Genomic DNA, 22,975 nt, shown 5'->3' with positions numbered 1-22,975 from the left:
CTTGATATTGTTAGATACTGAAATGAATTGAAGCTGATTTTTTGTTTTCAGCCATTCGTGCTGGAGACTATTATCTGTTTGAAGATGAGGGAGAGGATGAAACGCCAGTCAACGTACAGACATCATTGACCTTTGGCACTGAACCAGAGGATCCAGCAGCTAAACCAACACCAGCACAAGTAAAGTTCTTTTGTTGTTTACAGTTAGATTCAATAGTCTGTTTTCCTGTGAAGTCATTTATTGGTTGTAGTCTGTGTTCTTGTTAAGTCATTTCTTGGATGTAGTCTGTGTTCCTGTGAAGTCATTTCTTGGATGCAGTCTGTGTTCCTGTGAAGTCATTTCTTGACTGTAGTCTGTGTTCCTGTGAAGTCATTTCTTGACTGTAGTCTGTGTTCCTGTGAAGTCATTTCTTGGCTGTAGTCTGTGTTCCTGTGAAGTCATTTCTTGACTATAGTCTGTGTTCCTGTGAAGTCATTTATTGGTTGTAGTCTGTGTTCCTGTGAAGTCATTTCTTGACTGTAGTCTGTGTTCCTGTGAAGTCATTTCTTGGCTGTAGTCTGTGTTCCTGTGAAGTCATTTCTTGTATGTAGTCTGTGTTTGTGTGAAGTCATTTATTACATGTAGTCTGTGTTCCTGTGAAGTCATTTCTTGGCTGTAGTCTGTGTTCCTGTGAAGTCAATTGTTGGATGTAGTCTGTGTTCCTGTGAAGTCATTTCTTGTATGTAGTCTGTGTTCCTGTGAAGTCATTTCTTGGTTGTAGTCTGTGTTCCTGTGAAGTCAATTGTTGGATGTAGTCTGTGTTCCTGTGAAGTCATTTCTTGTATGTAGTCTGTGTTCCTGTGAAGTCATTTATTGGCTGTAGTCTGTGTTCCTGTGAAGTCAAATGTTGGATGTAGTCTGTGTTCCTGTGAAGTCAATTGTTGGATGTAGTCTGTGTTCCTGTGAAGTCATTTCTTGGTTGTAGTCTGTGTTCCTGTGAAGTCAATTGTTGGATGTAGTCTGTGTTCCTGTGAAGTCATTTCTTGTATGTAGTCTGTGTTCCTGTGAAGTCAATTGTTGGATGTAGTCTGTGTTCCTGTGAAGTCATTTCTTGGATGTAGTCTGTGTTCCTGTGAAGTCATTTCTTGTATGTAGTCTGTGTTCCTGTGAAGTCAATTGTTGGATGTAGTCTGTGTTCCTGTGAAGTCATTTCTTGTATGTAGTCTGTGTTCCTGTGAAGTCAATAGTTGGATATAAAATGACCCACAATTGGCATATGTAAAAGATGGCCCATACCTTTCTGATAAATGTAAATGTAGAACATTCATTTTAAAAGTTTAAAAGCTATTATGTTTGTTTTTTAAATATCCCCATTAACATTTTTGTGATTAATTAATAAATTTTGTGATGCCTGCACAGAATAACCCTTTTTATAACAATCAAAGTTTAAAATATAAGTATTGTTATTTTACATTTTTAAAAAAAAAGAAGTAAATTTTTTTAAAGATTAATAAAAGGCTAATATTTGTAATGTTATATGTCATTATGTATGGTTGTATAATTTTTACAAGGATGAGTTGAGCCCTACAGTCATTACATCAGAGGTATTTGTATGTTCAGCATATAGAAGTTCACCTAGTGGCTAGTTGGTTTGCACATAAGAGTAGTTTCAGAAAATAGATTTAGTATTTAAACAGTGGTTTCCAAACATTATTTATATTTTAAAAAACAAAATAATCATTCTTCAGTTTTAAAATCGGTAAAAATCATTAAATTGACCTCTTCAACTTTGTACCTTTTTCTGAAAGCTCATTTCAACATAAACAAGAAATTTGGTCCAATATGCATTAATGAGAAAATTTTGATGTTTTCCTCTTCAAGGCACAATCACACACCATTTGTAGTGGTTTTAAACAATGTAAAAAATCTACTTAGGGAGAAAACTAGTTCATGTTCTAACTTGTCACACCCACTTGACACTAGTTTAGTCTCAGTTTGGAAACCACTGAATTAAATCTGTTTTGATCAAGGGTTTTATCATCCTGTGGTTCCCCCATGTTCTAGGCAAGGGTTTTGGTCATGCTGTGGTTCCCCATGTTCTAGGCAAGGGTTTGATCATCCTGTGGTTCCCCATGTTCTAGGCAAGGGTTTTGATCATGCTGTGGTTCCCCATGTTCTAGGCAAGGGTTTTGATCATGCTGTGGTTCCCCATGTTCTAGGCAAGGGTTTTGGTCATGCTGTGGTTCCCCATGTTCTAGGCAAGGGTTTGATCATCCTGTGGTTCCCCCATGTTCTAGGTAGGGTTTTGATCATAATGTGGTTCCCCATTTTCTAGGCAAGGGTTTGATCATCCTGTGGTTCCCCCATGTTCTAGGCAAGGATTTTGATCATCCTGTGGTTCCCCATGTTCTAGGCAAGGGTTTTGATCATGCTGTAGTTCACTTTTTAAATTAAATTCCCCTTTTACATAAAACATGCACAGTGTCCCTGCCAACCACATCATTAGTTGTTTTTTTTTTTCATGAGCTTGTATAAAATGTTATGCTGAACGCATAATAGAAAAAAGTGATAGTGAATGATTGCCTTCAAATGTCTGTCTTGTTTTAGGTGTTGGGATTTCTTTTTTTTTTTATGCTTGGAATTGTTTAAAAAAAAAAATTCTGATTAAGTAGTATAGTTTATTAATTAGACTTTAGATTTTTAAGAGTTTTGTCTCATTTTCTTTATAAGATATATAAAATACCTTTTTAAAAAAAATTCCTGTCTCTAAAGTTAGATAACTACATTCAAAACATAAGACAACTAAGGGAGGGAAATTAGATTTTAGTGATGATGATTGGGGGGGGGGGGGGAGCGGGTTCAAGAAGTGAGACACAAGTTTTAAAACACCAGAATGATGAAAAAAATGTTCGGTAAGGTAATGGTGTTTGGGGGAGGAAGTTTTATGGAACTTAAAGATGGTAATTTAGATGGCTATTTTTGGTTGACTAATTGTGATGTCATGGGACAATAAGGTTTTGGGTGAATCATATTTTTTGAGTAATTATTTTGTTTTAATATTATATAGAAGCATGATTTGGTTATTGATCCTATCCTAGAAACTTAGAGAAAATAAAAAAAATATTGCTTCACTATTCTAGAAGATAACTAATCAAGCTTGAGGTTTTTTTCTGTTCATCTCAAAATATGCTATACTAGAAAACTAAAAGAAAAGGCACTCGTTGGTTATAGTTTAGCTATTCAGACAATATTTTTCAAGTTAAAATGCTTTGTTTCTTTACTGTTGAAATGTAACATGCTTTTTATATTACTTTTTTTTAAAAATGTGTTTGCATTTAACTTCTCCATTAATTTTAATGTTGATAGCACTTTTTTAAAATTTATTTTTGAAATTTTACTGGTTTTTTTTTACAATACATTACTTTAGAACAGGGGTCTCCAAACTTTTCAGCCCGCGGGCCGCATTAACTATCAAATATAAGTTCGGGGGCCTGAGTTTCTTCCAGGCATCTCATTGGGGTGGCATTTTTCCACAGTCACCTACGACAAAAAGATCTCCGCGGGCCGGATGAGAGGACCTCGCGGGCCAGATGCGGCCCGCGGGCCGTAGTTTGAAGACCCCTGCTTTAGAATATTGTTTGGTTAGGTAATGTTTTTCCTTTTTGTACCAATTGTTTTTGGTCTACTTTTAAAGGTTATCAATACAGCTATTGATCAAGGTATGACTGCTGCCATTGTGTCCTATGAAGATGTTAGCGAAGTAAATCTTTTTTCCTCACTTTTAGGTTATACGTTGTATGTACCAGTTTGTGAACATTGTGTTGGAGTTATGTTAAATTGCATATTATTAAAATAGTGGGACATTGTGTGTAATTTTAAAGTAATTAGAAATTGAACTGTTATTTAACACTGTTTGAGGTTTGTATGAAGAATTCTTGTGTTCTGTAATACTGAATGTGACAAGAGGAGCTAACTTTTAGAACAAATTACATGTTTACCTGTCCTACTAAAGCTGTATAGGGTCAAGACTGATTTAATGGGTTGTTTCAAATTTCATTAAAACTTATTTTTTGACCTAATTTGAAATTGCTAAGTAAAGCAAGTCTGTTGGATTATGTAATTTTAAGTTTGAAATAATAGCAAGATTTACCCCATGTTTAGGGTCAACTTTTGATTAATATGAAAAATAATTGTGCAGATTCCAACTAGGGCTGAAGCTCATGTATCCTCACCTGTAGATCCACCAGACCAGGATGAACCTGAGTGTAAGCTCCAAGTTTTTATGTTCTAACTAAAAATCATGTTGTGTGCTGTTTAATGAAACAAAACTCGTATAACATTTATATTTTTCACAATTCTGCATAAAATGTTAGAAACACAACAGATAAAACGCCATTTTTTTTGTCAATTCATGCAACGGACTTCACTGAAACTCATAAAAAATGTCCACACTTTGTTATTTCAGCTGTGGGAAAACTGAGGGTTATTGCTGGTTTAATCACAACCGTCTGGTTCAGTATCATCGACTGGATTATTGCCTTCTGCAACAGGTTGTCTCGCAACTATCGTCTGGTAGCCAAGAAATTAACCAAGGAGATGGTTATTGAGAAACAGAAAGTTTTGGTAGGGATTGTTTTTATGCTCCTTAGAAAAACACTTGCAAAACAATAAAGTATTGCTTTTTTTTTTTTTATGCCAGGTTAGGGCTGGGATAAAGGCTAGGGTTAAGGTTTAATTTGGGGTAGCAAAAAATAAGTATTAAATACATTCTGCAGCCATTTAAATAGGTACCAGATGGTTTGCTAAAACAAGTTTCATCTACTTATTTTGTTGGTAATATTTCATTTCTTTTACTAAACTCAAGAATCAACATCTATTACCTAAACTGGGAATTGTTTTTCTGTGAGAATAGTTTGGTGATAATTTGTTTAGAATTTAAGGTTCATTTTATTTCACAGGCCCGCACAGAATCTAGTTTTTACTTCAGCAAGGAAGTCACACCTGATGTTCAGCCCTCGTAAGTGTTACCCTTGTCCTCATTTCTAAAACTTATACACATGACTTGCATGGTTGCTAAACCAAAAAGTTCAGAGTTCAAACCCCCAAGCAGATGAGGCTCAATAGCTGGTGAGAGAAAACTCAAAATTAAACAACTGATGCTAACACATCATCACTGGGCATGTGGCCATCCTGTAAAGGTCACCGGTAAAGGTCACTGGCCAGGGCACAAGAGTTCTTAGATGAACTTCAATGGCCACGTGTTTCCTACCAAGGCGAGCCACCAGAGGCATCCAGCTGTGGTCAGGCATGTAGAGGGGTGGCCACCGCCATGCGGCACTTAGCCCTAGGCAAACAACCCTGTAGTGCCCCAATGACCCTAACAAGGAATGATTTAGAGTTTGAGTTATATGACTGCAATAACATTTGTCCTTATTCCTAGAACTTAGTTACCAGACTGAACAGAGAATTGTTGTTTCCATCCATTTTTCTGCAATAGCTTCAGAGCATGTTATTTGTATTTTGCAGAACTTCTAGTGACTTTAAAGTGGACATTGAGGAAGATATTCTTCCTGGAATTTCTCGAAAATCTGAGAGTTTATTAAGGTATTTTAGTCAAATTATAATTAAATTTTTTTTTTCAAATAATCCTTTTTTTGTAGAAGTTTATTATTTGATTGGCAAAGTTTAAATTAAATTAAAAGCTTTCTGTTTTCATATTTTAACAATATAGAAATAAGCTTGGTGAATATTTCTAACTTGACAAATATCTGAAAATCTCTGTCAGCTCTACAGCATAACCACTGTCCCAATAATTTCAGGGAGCTCTCCCATCTTAATTAATTAGCCCCTACCCTCCCATTAATATGACCTCACCCTCTCAATCAACTTCTCCCTGACCTTGCAGCCTGGATGAGCTGGAGAAGGAAGACGAGGAGGAGATACAGAAACAGTTCAAGACCAACCGAGACCGCTTCAGTCGTCTGACCATGGCCGTGGGCCTGCTGCTGGCCTCACGCTCGGAGCTGCTGTGCTACTTCCTGATGATCCTCAACCAGATGGTCTATGGCAGCCTGCTCTCCCTGCCCCTGCCCCTCATGGTTTTCCTCTGGGGTATGCTCTCAGTACCCCGCCCCTCTAAGACTTTCTGGATTACTGTCATTACCTACACTGAGGTTGGTTTATCTCTATTATTTGGTTTTTATTTTAGGTTGCTTTTTTTTTTTTTTTTCTCTTAATATAAAACTCACATAGTTATGCATACTGGTTCAAATGTCTGTCTGTAGGTAAGATGACAGCTAGTTTGTGTTTTGACTACACTTTGTTTCACTTTTTTTTTTAAAACATTCATCAATCTTGCCTCAAAAAAAATTAATTGATTAAGCAGTTGTAAAATGTCTGTAAATATATATTTCTAATCAATTTTTAAATAAAGTTTATAGGGTCAGTTTTAAAGTTTGTTTGACAAAATATAAATTTGTTTTTTCTTGAAGGCTGTGGTGGTGTGCAAGTACATGTTCCAGTTTGGTTTCTTCCCTTGGAATGACGGCGTCTTTAGAGACAATCCCTTCTTCCCTCCCAGGATTATTGGCATTGAGAAACAAAGCAATTATGCCAATGTGGATATAGCGCTGTTGTTGGCTCTTTTCCTGCATAGATCAATTCTCAGGGTGAGCTCAGTGATCTTTACTCTGATTACTTGTTATAGTCATTCAATTACTTAAACTTAGTATTATACTGAGTCCATTTTCCTTTAATTACTTGGTATTAAGGGGTCGGCGTGGTCGAGTCGGTAAAGCTCATGGTTGCTAAACCGAAAAGTCTCGAGTTCGAACCCTCGGGCAGATGAGGCTCGTTAGCTGGGGACAGCCACTCTTCTAGGAGAGACAACTCCAAAATTAAACAACTGCTGCCTTGTAGTTTGTTCTTGGTTGGACAAAGGCTATGGAAGCAAATCCAAAAAGAAAAGCAGGCTGAAATCGGAGTCAATGGCCTCAATGGCGCATAACCAGTTGACACGTAACGCTTAATTGTGTTGGAGGCGTGGTCGAGTCGGCAAAAAGTTCATGGTTGATAAATTCGAACAAAGTCTCGAGTTCAAACCCACTGGCAGATAAATCTCGATCCCCTTCAACACTAATAATTAAGAACGAAGAAGAAGAAGAAGAAGAAGACTTGGTATTACATGAAGTCTACTTTACTTTAATGACTGGGTATTATAGTCAGTCAACTTTTATTGTAGTGTATTATATAATATTAATAATGTATTTACTTGTAATATATATATATATATATATATATATATATATATATATATATATATGTTGTGAGACAACTTGTCGTTATGTTGTCTGTACAGAAATACGGCCTGTGGCGTGATGCTGCTGACATTACTGCAGATCTTGAGGCAGCTGGAGCTAAAGAACAAAGCACTCCAAACTCACCCAGTAAAGTAAGAAGCTGTTATTGGTTAGATTAAAATTATTTTTATTTTCTACTTGTATTTGTGAACTACTGTACAGATATGACTTCAGATGTTGTCCCCCCTTGATGAGTTTGGTTAAATCTGTCCTCTGTTATCAACCATGTCCCCCCAGATTGACTGTACCTTACAATTGATGTGTGTACACTGTGATTGACTAGGTCCTCCATAAATGTGTCACCATGTCTGTCACTGTCCCTCAATATTAACTATGTCCTCCATGATTGTCAGTGTCCCCCCAATATTAACTATGTCCTCAATGATTATCACTGTCCCTAATGATTGTCAGTATCCTTATTTCTCCCCCTCCCCCCCCCCCCCATATCAACTCCATGATTGTCATTGTCCCCAATGATTGACTCTCCTATTCTTCAGGTGTTTGATGAAGATGTTGTGTTTGGCAAGTCTGTCAGCAATGTTGATGCTCTTGATGGACGCTTGACCCCATCCTGTAAACCTCGCTCCAAACTGGGACAGGGGTGAGTCCAGATAGATTTACTTCTAACCTTTGTCTGACCAGCATTTTTATGATGAGGAAACATTTATTTATTGTTGTATCTTTCTGTGCAGGTTCTCGTACATTTTAAACCCATTCAGAAAGTTCTTTAGGCAAGTGACAGAGTCCTCATACAATGCTACAGCAGACGTGTACGCCCCAATGTTTTTCTGTGATTTCATCCTCTTTCTGGTCCTGGTCTTAAGCTTCAGCTCATTCGGACCTGCGGTAAGAAAGGTTTTATATTTCTGTCTTTGGACCTGCGGTAAGAAAGGTTTTATATTTCTGTCTTTGGACCTGCAGTAAGTAAGGTTTTATTATTCTGTCTTTGGACCTGCAGTAAGTAAGGTTTTATATTTCTGTCTTTGGACCTGCGGTAAGAAAGGTTTTATATTTCTGTCTTTGGACCTGCGGTAAGAAAGGTTTTATATTTCTGTCTTTGGACCTGCGGTAAGTAAGGTTTTATATTTCTGTCTTTGGACCTGCGGTAAGAAAGGTTTTATATTTCTGTCTTTGGACCTGCGGTAAGTAAGGTTTTATATTTCTGTCTTTGGACCTGCGGTAAGAAAGGTTTTATATTTCTGTCTTTGGACCTGCGGTAAGAAAGGTTTTATATTTCTGTCTTTGGACCTACGGTAAGAAAGGTTTTATATTTCTGTCTTTGGACCTGCGGTAAGTAAGGTTTTATATTTCTGTCTTTGGACCTGCGGTAAGTAAGGTTTTATATTTCTGTCTTTGGACCTGCGGTAAGTAAGGTTTTATATTTCTGTCTTTGGACCTGCGGTAAGAAAGGTTTTATATTTCTGTCTTTGGACCTGCGGTAAGTAAGGTTTTATATTTCTGTCTTTGGACCTGCGGTAAGTAAGGTTTTATATTTCTGTTGAGTCAGCAAAATTCACTGGCACCCACATATTCTGGTTGGCCATCAGTGTTACTCTCGTTTTATACACAATGTGGCACTGATTTTTTATTTTATAATGTGATTTATTAGATATCTACTTTTTATATACGACTTCAAATAGTGTTTAATTGATTTATAAACCATAATCTCTGTTAATGAGATACATATGCTTTTTAATAGATAAGTTGCATTAAAGTTTATTTAACTTAACTAGTTTACTGCATTTTATCTATACATTGATTCTAATGTCTAGAATAAATTCCTTTATCAAATATAATTTCTTGTCAATTATCTTTGGAAATTTTTTTGTTTTCTCAATCCTGTACCCAGGAGACAGCAGGGGATGGAGATGTGACCAGCTACATCAAAAACAACAAGATCCCCATCCCATTCCTCTTCATGCTCATAGCCCAGTTTGTCTGCATCATTATTGACAGAGCTATTTTCCTGCGCAAGTTTGTTCTGGGGAAATTTATTTTCCAGATCCTCCTGGTCATCGCCATACATATCTGGATGTTTTTCCTTCTGCCTGCCATCACCAAGAGGTAAATAATAACTGGTATTTTCAATTTTAAAAAAAGAGATCAATTTTTATCATAGAGTATCTCTTAACTTTGGTGAATAACTATAACTGCTCTTAAATGTTGTGTATAGTTTTTAAATCCACAACTCCTAAAAAACAACTGTTATTGATTTGATTTCCAGGAGTTTTTTCAACAACGTGGCAGCTCAGATCTGGTACTTCACCAAGTGTATTTACTTTGGGTTGTCAGCTTACCAGATCAGATGTGGCTATCCCAACCGCATCCTAGGCAACTTCCTGACCAAGAAATACACTTACACCAACTTATTCCTCTTTAAAGGGTAAGGATTTTTATATCTGCTGTTTTGTTTCTCTAGTGTACCAAGCTAATGTTGTGCTATAGGACTGGTGCAAGCCTTACATCCTGACTTAGTGTATACCCAGTGAAAGACAGGGTGCAAGGTCATTTAGGAAAATTATTGTTAGTTTTATTCCTGATCTTTAATCAAGAAGATTTCTCATTCATCAGCTCATGCTTGAATTTGTGAACCATTTTATGGAAATGTTATTGTGTCTTTCTTGAATAAGTAAACAGCTGGGTGTTGAATGTCAGCCAAGTTGAATGAGGCATTACAAAGATTGCATTAAATATCACTAAATATTCACAACTTTGATTATTACTAGAAAGCAATAAGTACTTAGTTTAATTGTAGGATCAGTTTTAATGCTAATGGTTAAAGACTTGTCATTTAATAATAATAAACCCCTGGCCTTCTGTCCAAAACCAGCATTGAATAATAAAAAACACTTTTACGATAGTTGAAGGGAAATTTAATGAAAAAGATAAATAAAAGAACAATAAAGAATAAAATGTATGTTTTGTATTACAGTTTCCTAGCCATTCCATTTTTGTTAGAACTTCGGGCGTTGATGGACTGGATCTGGACAGACTCCACACTTGCTATTGGAAATTGGCTTCAGATGGAAGATATATATGCAAATATTTTTGTTCTTAAATGCTGGCGTGAAATAGAAAAGGTACCATAAAATTACAGCTTGTGTAAAGTCGTGACAAGCTAGGTCTTTAATGATAGATAGACCACTGTATGAAATCCTTGTAATAAAAACACTTGGTTACATTCTTTGAAATTCTTAAGCGAAATCCTTGTATGAAAATACCATCATGTATTTGTAATATCTAAGTGAACTTGGTTGTATTTAAAAACTCTGCTAAATTATTTTCAATGCTTAAGTGAACTTGTTTGTACTTTCAGCAATATCCAACAGAGAGAGCGATCAAGAAGAAGCCTTGGATCAAGTATGTGTCTGGTGGGATCCTGCTGGTCATTGTGGTCTTCATCGTCTGGTTCCCGCTGGTTTTCTTCTCTTTCTTTAACGCAGTCTTTATTTCCAACCCTCCAAACGAGGCCACCATGTCTGTCAGCATATCAGGGTACCAGCCCCTGTTTTCATCCACCGCACTTGGGAACACAATCCACACGCTGACTGATGCTGAGTACAGTACGCTCAAGACTCACTACTCAAGGGATAGGGTAGGTCATGTACTGTCATTTGGTCTGAGTACCGCACACTCAAGACTCATTACTCAAGGGATAGGGTAGGTCATGTACTGTCATTTGGTCTGAGTACCGTACACTCAAGACTCACTACTCAAGGGATAGGGTAGGTCATGTACTGTCATTTGGTCTGAGTACCGCACACTCAAGACTCATTACTCAAGGGATAGGGTAGGTCATGTACTGTCATTTGGTCTGAGTACCGCACACTCAAGACTCATTACTCAGGATTTACCTGTTGTGTGATTTAAGTGTTTAAACTTGTGTGTATGGTCTTTTACTCAACCACTCCTTAAATTTTTTTAAAATATAAATAAATAAATTACAAAATATTTTTAGTACATATATATATATATCTATATATATATATATATATATATATATATATATATATATATATATATAGATAGATATAGATAGATATATATAGATATAGATAGATATAGATATATAGATAGATATATATAGATAGATATATATAGATATATATATATATAGATATTATATATATATATATATATATATATATATATATATATATATATATATATATATATATATATAATTTTGACCAATTGAGTCTTGATTGTAACCATGATTTATCCTTAATGAGCAAAACAATTTACTAAAAATGGATTAAACAATTTCTTCAATTATTTTCTCTTTACACAGAATGCATACAGTTTTCTTAGTGGTTACGATGCGTCAGATGTTTCGTTGTTATCATTTGATGGTAAATCTCTGGCCATCTGGGGGATAAGTCCAGTCAGTCAGAAGTCCATGATGAATGACCTTTCTGATGATTCTTCTACCAGCAAATTGATGCTCTCAGTTGAACACAAGTTCCAGAGGTAAGCACTCCTCTAACCACCAAAGGTAAAGCCACCTCTATAACTATAACCAACAAAGGTGATACCACCTCTATAACCACCAAAGGTAAGGCCATTTCTGTAAACACCAGAGGTACAGCAGCTCTAACTACCAATTTTACAACTGCATCTGTCACCAATTGTTTGTTGTTCCTTATATTTTAATCACTGTTATCTTCCCTTGAGTTTATAATATCCATTCGTTCTTGTAAATGTTTTTGTTTTGTTTCATAAACAGAGAACCAGACCAAGTGTTACCCAGTGATGTCAGTTGTCTTTTTGAAGTGAATCTACGAGATGTAAAATATAAAAATGTTCGGCACACTTTTGCACGTATCATCAACTCCACAACGCCCACAAATGAATCAGTGTAAGTCAGATCCACTTCTGTTACAATAAAGATTGCATAAACTGTGACCTAGAGCTTTGTTTAACCTAACAACTATGACCTACCAGATCTACGACCTAATAAAACCATGACATCTCTGAAATTTAACCTGTCACAGCTATTACACTAATTTTCTTTTGTTGATTTAGGGTGATTCATGAATTATTTCCTCGATTTTTGCGGCTTGGTGGCACTTCAAAAGCTGTCCCCATTGATGTATTAAATAATGGTATGTTTTTCCTGCCCCATTTTAAGAATATTTAGAAAATGTTCTCAGCTTTACTAATCAACTCCATTGATTTAGATCTGTTCATTTGATTGATTGATTGATTTATCTTTACAATTATTACTTCCCCTAGGCATTGGTTTGAGCAACATTTCCATGCAACTTCAGATCGACCCATCCAATTCACTGAGTGAATGGTGGAATCTGAAAGAGATTGTGTCTGGGACTGTTTACGCTTACAAACGAGAAACCAACACCTCGTATGACAAGTCATTTATAATCACCTTCAATGATCGCAAGGCACCAGCCTCACTCTCTTTCCTATCTGGATACGGGTAAGTAAATCTGCATTCACTTTTGAAGTAGAAATCTTTTAACTTAGCTGTGTTTAAATCTGCATTCACTTGTGACATTCACAAAATGTCCTACAAAACTTTGAACTTAGCAGTGTTTTAAACATTTTGACAATATCTAAAAAAAAAATACTAAAAAATTTTTTTTTGTTCATTACACAACTATCCTTACCACTTATAGAAAGAACTAAAAAAATGTTATGTCCATTTTTATTCACATTGGGAGCCATATATTCAATTAAACCCATTGTTACCTATGGCAATCTGTTAAATGGTAAATAAAGTATTGCAAGTTGATTTTCTAAACATTTCAGCTTCCTGTTTGATGTTAGATTTTTTTTCTTGTTCATTTAATTCCCTCAATTATTTAAACCTGTTAAAAAATTGTATTATAAATATTTATAAACAGTTAATAAAAAGAAATTAAATTTTCAAAAATAGTCATGTTTAATTAAATAACAACTCCTGTGCTTTTTCAAATATATCTTACTAGTACTAGTGCAAATTGAATAAATATAATTACACATAATTAATTTTTAAAAAGCTTAGCTTGAATAGCTATTGTTTACAGTTATTGGGTTAGTAAAATAGTTTTCACTTTTTACAGAATCATTGGGCTGTACCTGTCCTTCATTCTCTTGATTGGTCGTTTGATGCGTCTGAGCACGACCAATCAGTACCTGACGATCATGTTCAGGGAGTTGCCAGACGTTGACCGCATTATGAAGCTGTGTTTAGATCTGTACCTGGTCAGAGAGATGAAGGAGTTCCAGCTGGAAGAGGAGATCTACGCCAAGCTCATCTTCTTGTACCGCAGTCCTGAGACAACAATCAAGTACACGCGCCAGACTGTGCGCTCTGGAATTTTCTCTGTTGAAGAGAAAGAGAAGGAGGATTGATACATTTAGAACTTGGCAACTGAAAATATTTAATTCAGTGCCTCTAGTACAGGTTTCATTTTCATGGCATTAAGGCAGTTTTCTTTTCTTTCTGCATAATACAGTTGTACATGTCTTAGTAGCAACTAGTAAGACCTTGTCATTAAGACCTTTCCATTTAGAACATTTCATCCACTTAGCCAACTTGACCCCTTTACATTCCTGTCTTTTCTGTTTTATACTTTTCTTGTTATGCTCAAGAGGTTGGTTGTTGTTGTTTTTTTTAAGTCCTCAATTATTTTTTTTTATCTTATTGGGGGGTTGCACACAAATAGAAAATTAAAACCACACAAAAAATAATGAAGAATGTTTGCCCTACATCAGAAAATTCAGTTTGTCTTTTTCTTTAATGTTGATACTATTTATATTTAACCCTTTACAGGCCTATCTGCCCGTGGTCGTCCAAAAATTTTTTGTCTGGTACAGTCAGGTGTGCCCGCGGTCGCCCTACTATGAATAGTACATTTATTTATTTGTAGTAGCCGAAGTCTCGATGGTAACGAGATTTTGAAGATATCGGTGGGAGTGGGAAATAATAAGTTTTATTTACTTTGTTTTCTCGTTCTATCACCAGTGGTCCATTTTCTACGATTTTTCTAAAGTTAGAAAAAAAAATTCTCAAAATTATGAGCAATATAATTAGTGAAATTAATTCTAATTAAAATGCTTCGGCCATTGAATTTGGTTTTATTTATAATGTAACTATTGAAAAAGAAAGTAGCTCCAGTGACTGCGTTGAATTTTTTTTTTTTAGCATTTCAAATAAAAATTTTATAGAAATAATATTAGAAGTAGTGTTTTGCTTACATTTTTTCCGGGATTAGTGTTATTTTTATTAATTAATAATAAATTATTAAGCTATTTAACTTCATGCATAATAGACTTGGGCTAGCTTTTTATTTTTTAACTTAAGCGGTTATTTTTTAAAAATATTTTTAAAAAGTACTGTGGTTGAAAAATGAGTCTTTTTTCGCCCAGCCGTAGGGGAAATAAAATAGTTTTGATGCCAGGCCATCAAAGGGTTAACCACTTTTTAATTAAAGGCCTCTACCATATAGGTATGTTTGTGTGGTAGATATTTTCAGCTGGGATTCAATTGTGTTATTTTGCTTTGATAATGTAGAATAATTATTTACTTCACTCTATGCTGACCAAACATCTGCTGTTAGCTTAGCCTACCTAATCAGTGTGAGCATAAGTAAATGAAGTAGATCTAGTTTATGACTTTACTACACATTATATAAAAATGAATCATCATGCTGTGCAGTTTTTTAAAACAAAAGGCGCTTGTATAAATTCTTTTTAATATTTATAATTCAACAAGTATTTTTATTTAATCCTTAGAATAACCTACCAGAAACTATGACATATACTCCCACACACACATACAATTATAGTGATAAATAACAATAGAAACAGCTGCCCTAAAATAGACCAAGTTTGAATAATAGAAAAAAAACAATTTCTGAAAGATTTACAATTGTTGACATGTTGCTAGAATTTGTAGAACTGCTATCAGTATCATTCTACTCAGTGATGATGATTCAGTTTTTATTGTAGATTTTTTTTATGAGATCTGCCATCTCTCTGTTCATGTCTACTTCCCAGCTTTTCTTTAGGGTTAAAGCTGTTTTTATTTTATTTTATACCATATGCAGGGTATGTGTTGTAATGATGGCTTTTTTTTTACCCTTTAAAACGTGTGAGATCTCATTTGAAATTCCTGAATCCTCTGTGTTGTGTTGTAAGCCTTCACCCATTGATATACAATGTGAAACATGATATTGTACCTCACTGAGGTTTTTTTATATGATGTTTTTGTATGTAGTTTTTTAATCTAGTTACTGTATGTTTATTATTGTGGCTTTGGAAAATAATGTGTTGGTAATACTATGTTGACTTTGAACATATTTAGACACTTTAGTTTTTTAACTTGGTATTATTTTTGCCTCTTAATGTATGATAGCATTTATGTTCCTTATTCTTTTAAAATGAAATATTTGTGTTTAACTTGTAAGAAATATTTTTTGTTAGCATTGTGTTGTGGCTTGTGTTCTTTTTACTTGATCCATGCATAAAACCACCTCTCAACAACTGAAGGAATTCTTGTGTTTGTGCAACTCAAGCTAGTCTATTTTTAGTCTTTCAAATTTTTTTGCTTTTTTTTCGTTCAAGGCTGAGGGAACTCTTTTCTTCTGCAATATTTGTTTATATTTTCTTCAATCAGTCATATATCTTGATAGCTTAAAGTCTTATTATGTACGTTGTTTACTGTATTTTTTAAAAAGATTTTTACTTCTTTTTTACACCCTGAATATATGTGACTGGTTTTTTTTTTCTCAAGCATTTAGTGAAACAGTGAACACTCATTTATAGCTATATATGAAGCTAAGAGTGCTTTTGGTTATCAGTGCCCATTGTTATGATGCAGACATTTCTTACTCTTATAGCTTTAGATCTAAATTATTCCTCCTGCATAATCCTTAGCACAGTAGTCTAGCTATAATTTAATGTAAAGACTTTAAATAATACTCCACTCCTGACTTTATTCCACAATAATTAGATAATCTTATACATTTTAATAAGAGCCATTTGCATAGAAAAATGTATTCTAAAAATTTTATAAATGTATCTTCTTAACACCAATTTAAAAATAAATTGTATTTGTTTTATTTCTCTTTTTTTTTCTAAGCTTTGTACATAATATTGTTATTCATGATAATCCGTTTCCATTTTCTGTGCAGGGAGACATTTCATTTAGGTCTAACCTATAAAAAAACACCTTGGTAATTTTTATTTCAGAGTTGTTAGTGGTGGAATAGAAGTGATGTACTTATCCTTTGTGTTTGTTGTCTTCAAGTTCATCAGATCAACGTTTATACAAGGTCGTATATTGTACATTCATTACTCCGAGCTTCCTGATGTGGACAGCTTGTTAAACTTGACAGACCAAATCACATTAGCCAGAGAGCTGAAGGACTTTTGGCTAGAAGAGGAACTTTTCGCCAAACTTATCTTTATATTGCGTTGTCCCGAGGTTTTGTTTTATATTACTCGCATACGTAAAATCAACCCAGTAAAAACTTATAGGAAAATCTTAAACTTAAAGCAAGCAAAAAGCACTACTAGTGCTAGGCAAATGTCTCGCGAGACATTCAATGAGGAAAATACAATGGGTTATCTAAGTAAAGTTTTTGCATATTCACAAATGGATAAGTCAAAAAAAGACTAGTAAAATATGTGGAAACTATCTGGCCTACATTTTTTAAGTATACCTGTTCCCTACTACTTCATATATAATTTACTTTTTATTTAAAAACATGTGCTTACATACAAAACATGCATTGTTTACATCTTAAAGAATGAAGAAAAAATGGTTTTCATCTCTTGAATAGTGCAATATTTTTCTCTTTCTCACTTAACCATCTAGTTAACTTGTTTTAATTGAATTAGTGATATCTATTTTTTCAATGCTGACTTTATAAATTTGCTTATGCATGTACTATATCCATACTATGTTTGTATTAGAGGTTTATTTTTAAATTCAGGTTAGCCTACAACATTATTTACTATAATAAACTAACTTTAATCGTGTAGTTAGTAGTAACCTTTATTTTTGTAATGACAATTCCTATTTTGAAAACTGGCATTCACTACAGATCACTGACTTTTTACTTCTATTTTATAAAAATATTTAATACTATCCATATAATTCAACACCCTTACTATAAAATATAATATTTATTTACTATTTACCAGTTCTAAAGCCATTAGTGCCTTAGCCAATGTAGAAAGAGGTGATAATTCTAGAAAATAATCTAAAATAATGTTGAATCATGTTATAATTCTTATTGGGTTAATAAATTACTATAGTTATTTAGTTTCAGCAATAGCTTTAGCAGTTGTACATTCATCTAATTTAAATACCCCATTTTCTCATTTAACTCAACTGGCTAATTATGTTCTACTACTACTTCAACATTCACTTGTCTTTATGACAGGTCATCAATTTCAGTTTTTAAATATATCATGGTGTTATGGAAATATGCTTAGATTTTGAAAATATTTACATTTCATTGTCATAACCTTTCAATTTTGTTATATGTATGGTATAACTAAGTGCATTGTTTAAAAATGTAACCAGTTCTTAATGTTGTGTTATCTCAATCAAATTAACTGCGTTAGTAAAATTAAATAATGCCTTGTAAATTTAGATTGCTTTTTTTTTTGTATTCATGGCTAATTTTCTTGCAATTTCTTCTGATGATGCTCATAAAGTTAAAATGCTCTTGTTACTCATTGTAGGTACTGATAATATAGTAATTCTTGTTCTAGGCCCTATATATTAATTTCTAGAAACTTTTCACACTAAATTTATTACACTTTTACACCAAATAAGCCATTTGTCACATCAGAATGTTTCAGTCTCTCTTTAACTAACAATAGGTTATAAATATAAAAACACTAAGATTAATTAGAACAGCAAGACACTTAGGGCTCATTAAAAAAATATTCATTTTTTTTCTGTACAAGAACATGGTGTAGACTCTAGGCAGTTATCTGGCTTAGCTCAAGTTGATACTTGTCTAGCATATCTTTGTGTATAGAAATGATGTGGTCTATAGAAAATTAATTTTTGTACAATTTTTAAAAATTGAATCCAAAGTAGGCCTACTTTTGTGTGATTCCCTAAAGTAAATAGTAACAGTACAAAGGTTTTCTGTTTGTACCCCTAAGCCGTTTTTTTTTTTTACAGAATTATGACATACAATGTAATTTTGGATTGTGAATTTTGTGTTTGCATGGTTTAGAAATGACATAGATGTTGTGAATGTAATTAAAGAAATTTTTTGCTTATTGTTTGTTTGTGATTTATTTATCCAAACAAAAAACTCATTTAAACATTCCATATTCAAACATGAAAAAGCAAATAATCAAACTGAAGGTGCTGTAAACTTGTAAATACCGTTACAACTAGCCAACAAAGGAAAATTAAACACTACAAAAAAAAATAATTAAGCAATTTATTTTTTATTAGGCTTAATATATATTTAAAGATCAAAGAAATTGGCATGAGTTGATCTAGCATCTGAACATGAATTATATTTCCATGAATCAATTAAAAAAAAATATTTAATTTCCAATTCATGGTAGAATTGACAAAATTATGTTTACTTTTTTAACATGAATCTTCTTCTTCGTTCTTAACTCTCGATCCCTTCCAACACTAATAATTATCTGCCAGTGCGTTTGAACTCGAGACTTTGTTCAAATTTATCAACCATGAGCTTTTTGCCGACTCAACCACGCCTCCAACGCAATTAAGTGTTACGTGTCGACTGGTTATGCGCCATTGAGGCCAATGACTCCGATTTCAGCCTGCTTTTCTTTTTGGATTTGCTTCCATAGCCTTTGTCCAACCAAGAACAAACTACAAGGCAGCAGTTGTTTAATTTTGGAGTGGCTGTCCCCAGCTAACGAGCCTCATCTGCCCGGGGGTTCGAACTCGAGACTTTTCGGTTTAGCAACCATGAGCTTTACCGACTCGACCACGCCGACCCCATAAAATGAACAATATAGCCACTAGAAGTAGAAGCGTTGGTATTACATACCATAACCAAAGGAACAATTGGCATAGGCCACATGGAGCATCATGATATAATATTCAAACATTTTTATTTAGCCTACCTAAATAATTACCTAATTACATTCCTTTTTCTCTTTCCTACTTTTCCATGAAATTTCCCTAGTGGGACCAGTGGTAATGTTTTGACTCATCCCTGTTTCTCTAAGCTACATTGCCCTCTGATGTACAAAATTAGGTTATAAAAAGGCATTCACTTATGTATTAGCCCTTTTCTCACCAGCCCTGCCAGGGCATTGATTACATACAAGCTCTGGCCTGCACATGCAAATATATTTTGATAACACTTAAAAAAAAAGCTTCATGGGCCTGGACTAACCCAAACCTAATGATGACCAAATGCCAGCAGTAGCTATGAAATTTTCATTTCACAGTGTTTAAAATTTCTGGATATTAATATTAATTTAGGGATTTGTATCTTTGTCCTCCGTACTGCTGCTTTCTGAAGCATCTGTAGAAACTGTTTCATCATCATCACTACTTTCACTATCACTAGTGTTACTACTAGCATCATCATCACTATCTGAATGAAGTGCATCTGTGATTTTCACTCTGTTAGCAAGAATATGAGAAAGTTCCTCCAAGTCAGTCTCCTTCTCTGTTTCATTATGAATGTCATCCAATAACAGTTTTGCATCTGTCTCCATTTCAACTAATTTTAGACCTAAATCTGATTTTGAAATATTCAAGTTTAATAATGCCTGAGACACTTTTCCAAGATACACTGGGTCTGCACTCTGAACCCATACACAGTAGTCTGTAATATACAAATCATTGAGTGGATAACGAATTTCACTCTCTGAAAGAATTCCATGAATTGCTAGCAAACACTTTAAAATTTGATTTTTTCCAACTTGAAATATAATTTTCACATCAGAAAACACTTTAAGAAAAAGTTTCCAGTTGCGATACAGTGGATATGTCAAAGATCTCCTAGCAAAACTAACAACAACTTCCTTGATGTTCTGGAAGGTATCCAACCAGCATAATGTCGAACTTAGTTTGCAAATAGTCCACTCAGATTCAACATTACTTTCACCTTGTGTAAAACGATAGTTGTAAGCATAAGCTAACATTAAATCTACCAACCCTAAATAAGTAGGTTCAATGTTTTGTTCATCAATTATGTATTCTCTGCGAGGCAACTGCAGAAGCTTTTCCCTTTCTTTTTCAGTAAAAATAACATCTGTACCAACTTCACCAGTCAGTTCTCCATAATCTGGAAAAACTAATTCCTGAATAGCATCATCTTCAAAGAAATCTGCTAGATAATGTTCGCAATTAAAATGTGCTTCTTCTTGCTTTTCACGGAGAAGTCTTCTATTAATTTGCAATGTATTATCAGGATCTTTGAGATCTATTATTTCTGTGAATTCTGAGGTCAAATTATTTAAGCAGCTACTTTTTCTATTTGCAAAACCATAACTTGGTTTGCTTACAAACTCTGCATTGGGTTGTAAATCAGTGCATGGTACTTGTTCAAAAAACCAATCATCCTCCTCACATTCTGGACCTTCTTCACTCTTGTCTTGATCACCAGTAGTGTTATCGACAATGACTTCAATTTCTTTATGTTTGAATTTCTCAACTTTAGGAGTAAGCAATTTTGTTAGCAAATCCAGTCCTTCAAAACACTCGCCTTTTGTCTGTTTTGTTAGACTAACCGTTAGGTTGTGCGTATCAAAATCATATTGCGAATGTTGGTTTTCTTTAATTTTTCCAGGTAAATGCAATCGAAGGTAATAAGGTTCAGAATGAAAATAAAATTCATCATCATCGATGAAGCAATCAGCTTCGGTTATTTTAATATAAGGAATATAGATAGTGACAAAAACATGATCGGAATCCTGTGACAAAGAAAACTTTGGAGTCAACATATTACTTTTGAATAGATTTAGTCTAGATCCAGGCTCGTAGAGTAGGTCTGAATATATATCTCTTGACTCTAGAGAAAGCTAGACTAGACTAGATCAGCTGGCGTGCTTGTCAAAACAAAGATTTGTAATCGAGCAAAGTTTGAAAGCAGAGTTACCTTGCTTGGGGTTTTAAAAATTACGATCTCGTCCAGAAAATATTACCCTTTTTTGCTTAAGATTAATAAAATTATGTTTTATAATATTGATAATGTGATCGTCATATAATTGAGAGGGAGTCATCCATTTATGACCTACGCATAGATTTAAATGGAATTTGCCATCAGTATCAGTAACTGGAGCTAAAATGAGCTTTTAATATTTTTTTCCGACCCATTTTGGCGCCCAGGGACATATGTACCCCCCCCCCCCCCCCCGATGCCTATATCAGATCAGGCCGTTATCCCGTCCGCTTTATAGTTTATAAGCAGAGTTTCTTCCAGGCATCTCTTCGGGGGGGGGGGGGGCAAAGCCCCCCCGAAAAATTTTTACCGCCCCCCCGAACGAAATAAAATTTATATAATTTATATAGAAAATATATACTTTTAACAGTGTCCGCCCCCCCCCCCGAAGAAAGTTTACCGCCCCCCCCCCGAAAATTTCAAGTGCCCCCCCCCCCCCCGGAGAAAAAAGTCTGGAAGAAACACTGTTTATAAGCCTTCACCCTCCCCGTGTATAACTGGAAGTTCACCCCCCCCCCCCCCCCCCCCCGAAGAGATGCAACTCTGCTCCAGACTTCCATCTTAATTTTTAAATAGCATAGAGCGTTTTTATTTTTTTGGTCATCCAAGCCTGATGACCATCCCTGCTAAGGGGTCATCCATAAATGACGTCACACTCGTAGGGGGGAGGGGGGGTCCGTAATTTTGTGACGATGTGTGATGAGGGGGAGGGGGGGGGGGATCAGATGTTGCGACGTCACATTTTTGCATTATAAAAAAGCAATGTTAGAAAACGAATTTTAGACGTTATTTCGCGTTTTAGATAACTGTTTTAATAAATTGTAATAGTTTAGACAAGATTTTGGAAAAATATCGATGTTTAAAAAAAATTCAACTGCAATTTTGAGGGGGGGTTGTAGGTTGAGGTGTGACGTCATTTTAGGGGGGGGGTCTGGCTTTTTGTGACGACGTGTGACGGAGGGGAGGGGGGAGGTAAAAATCGTCAAAAAAGCGTGACGTCATTTATGGATGACCCCTAAGTCACGGGTAGTTCTACATATTGCAATATGTACAATAATAACGAAGCAATAATCTGGAAAGGTTAATTAACTCCCCTTGTCCCATTCCACTTCTGATCTTGGCACCTTCACCGCTTTGAGACCAATACATGATTTTTACATTTTTCCATATTAGAAGGTTTGTGTGTCATCGAGTGTTTTACATACAAATAAAACACAAACTCCCTCCTTAAACTTCTCACACAACCTGAGAATAAATGTAGACCTCTAACTAAAGCTGCCACCCCATTACTAGCCCCCTCAACTGAGTATGCACCAGTCTTAAACCTTTCTTTATCCCATCTAGGCCCAGGGGTTTCAATTTGTTATCAACTATACACTACTACCTCACATGCCCAGTTTCATTGACCACTCACTAAATTACATTTCTCCCTTTCTTCAACATACCCTGAGTTGCAGTCAAATGCTAGTCCTCAAAGGAAAGTAAAGAACAAACGAGGATGTATTT

The 22,975-nt window shown here is 34.8% G+C and overlaps 2 protein-coding genes across 9 annotated transcripts in view; one reads left to right on the top strand and one right to left on the bottom strand.

Annotated features, from left to right (window-relative positions):
* LOC131956039 (piezo-type mechanosensitive ion channel component 2) overlaps positions 1 to 14,865 on the top strand; it is a 69,707-nt gene extending 54,842 nt beyond the window's left edge. For 7 of the 8 annotated variants that reach the window (XM_059320392.1, XM_059320391.1, XM_059320390.1 and 4 more), the window contains 21 exons: positions 52 to 179; positions 1,551 to 1,583; positions 3,674 to 3,739; positions 4,178 to 4,244; positions 4,445 to 4,602; positions 4,938 to 4,996; positions 5,506 to 5,583; positions 5,885 to 6,152; positions 6,471 to 6,647; positions 7,337 to 7,429; positions 7,835 to 7,938; positions 8,030 to 8,183; positions 9,187 to 9,401; positions 9,562 to 9,720; positions 10,270 to 10,417; positions 10,654 to 10,932; positions 11,629 to 11,807; positions 12,064 to 12,195; positions 12,363 to 12,442; positions 12,573 to 12,774; positions 13,400 to 14,865. In XM_059320392.1, the coding sequence (XP_059176375.1) occupies positions 52 to 179; positions 1,551 to 1,583; positions 3,674 to 3,739; positions 4,178 to 4,244; positions 4,445 to 4,602; positions 4,938 to 4,996; positions 5,506 to 5,583; positions 5,885 to 6,152; positions 6,471 to 6,647; positions 7,337 to 7,429; positions 7,835 to 7,938; positions 8,030 to 8,183; positions 9,187 to 9,401; positions 9,562 to 9,720; positions 10,270 to 10,417; positions 10,654 to 10,932; positions 11,629 to 11,807; positions 12,064 to 12,195; positions 12,363 to 12,442; positions 12,573 to 12,774; positions 13,400 to 13,691 (3,071 nt within the window). In that variant the 3' untranslated portion in view covers positions 13,692 to 14,865. The remainder of the gene's footprint in view (positions 1 to 51; positions 180 to 1,550; positions 1,584 to 3,673; positions 3,740 to 4,177; positions 4,245 to 4,444; positions 4,603 to 4,937; positions 4,997 to 5,505; positions 5,584 to 5,884; positions 6,153 to 6,470; positions 6,648 to 7,336; positions 7,430 to 7,834; positions 7,939 to 8,029; positions 8,184 to 9,186; positions 9,402 to 9,561; positions 9,721 to 10,269; positions 10,418 to 10,653; positions 10,933 to 11,628; positions 11,808 to 12,063; positions 12,196 to 12,362; positions 12,443 to 12,572; positions 12,775 to 13,399) is intronic. The other variant, XM_059320387.1, reaches the window with a different exon arrangement.
* A 3,880-nt stretch (positions 14,866 to 18,745) lies between these two features.
* LOC131956056 (protein SHQ1 homolog) lies at positions 18,746 to 21,323 on the bottom strand. The gene is made up of 2 exons (XM_059320408.1): positions 19,304 to 21,323; positions 18,746 to 18,920 (listed from the first exon to the last, which is right to left on the bottom strand). Exon 1 carries the CDS (start codon positions 21,249 to 21,251, stop codon positions 19,779 to 19,781), a length of 1,473 nt encoding a protein of 490 aa, XP_059176391.1. The 5' UTR covers positions 21,252 to 21,323; the 3' UTR covers positions 18,746 to 18,920; positions 19,304 to 19,778.
* Positions 21,324 to 22,975: the final 1,652 nt, after the last annotated feature.

Source organism: Physella acuta, unplaced genomic scaffold (genome assembly GCF_028476545.2).
Source record: "Physella acuta isolate Inbredline_101_S28 unplaced genomic scaffold, ASM2847654v3 ptg001125l, whole genome shotgun sequence".
In the NCBI taxonomy this organism is placed as follows: domain Eukaryota; kingdom Metazoa; phylum Mollusca; class Gastropoda; family Physidae; genus Physella; species Physella acuta.
This window is presented reverse-complemented; position numbering and strand designations above follow the sequence as displayed.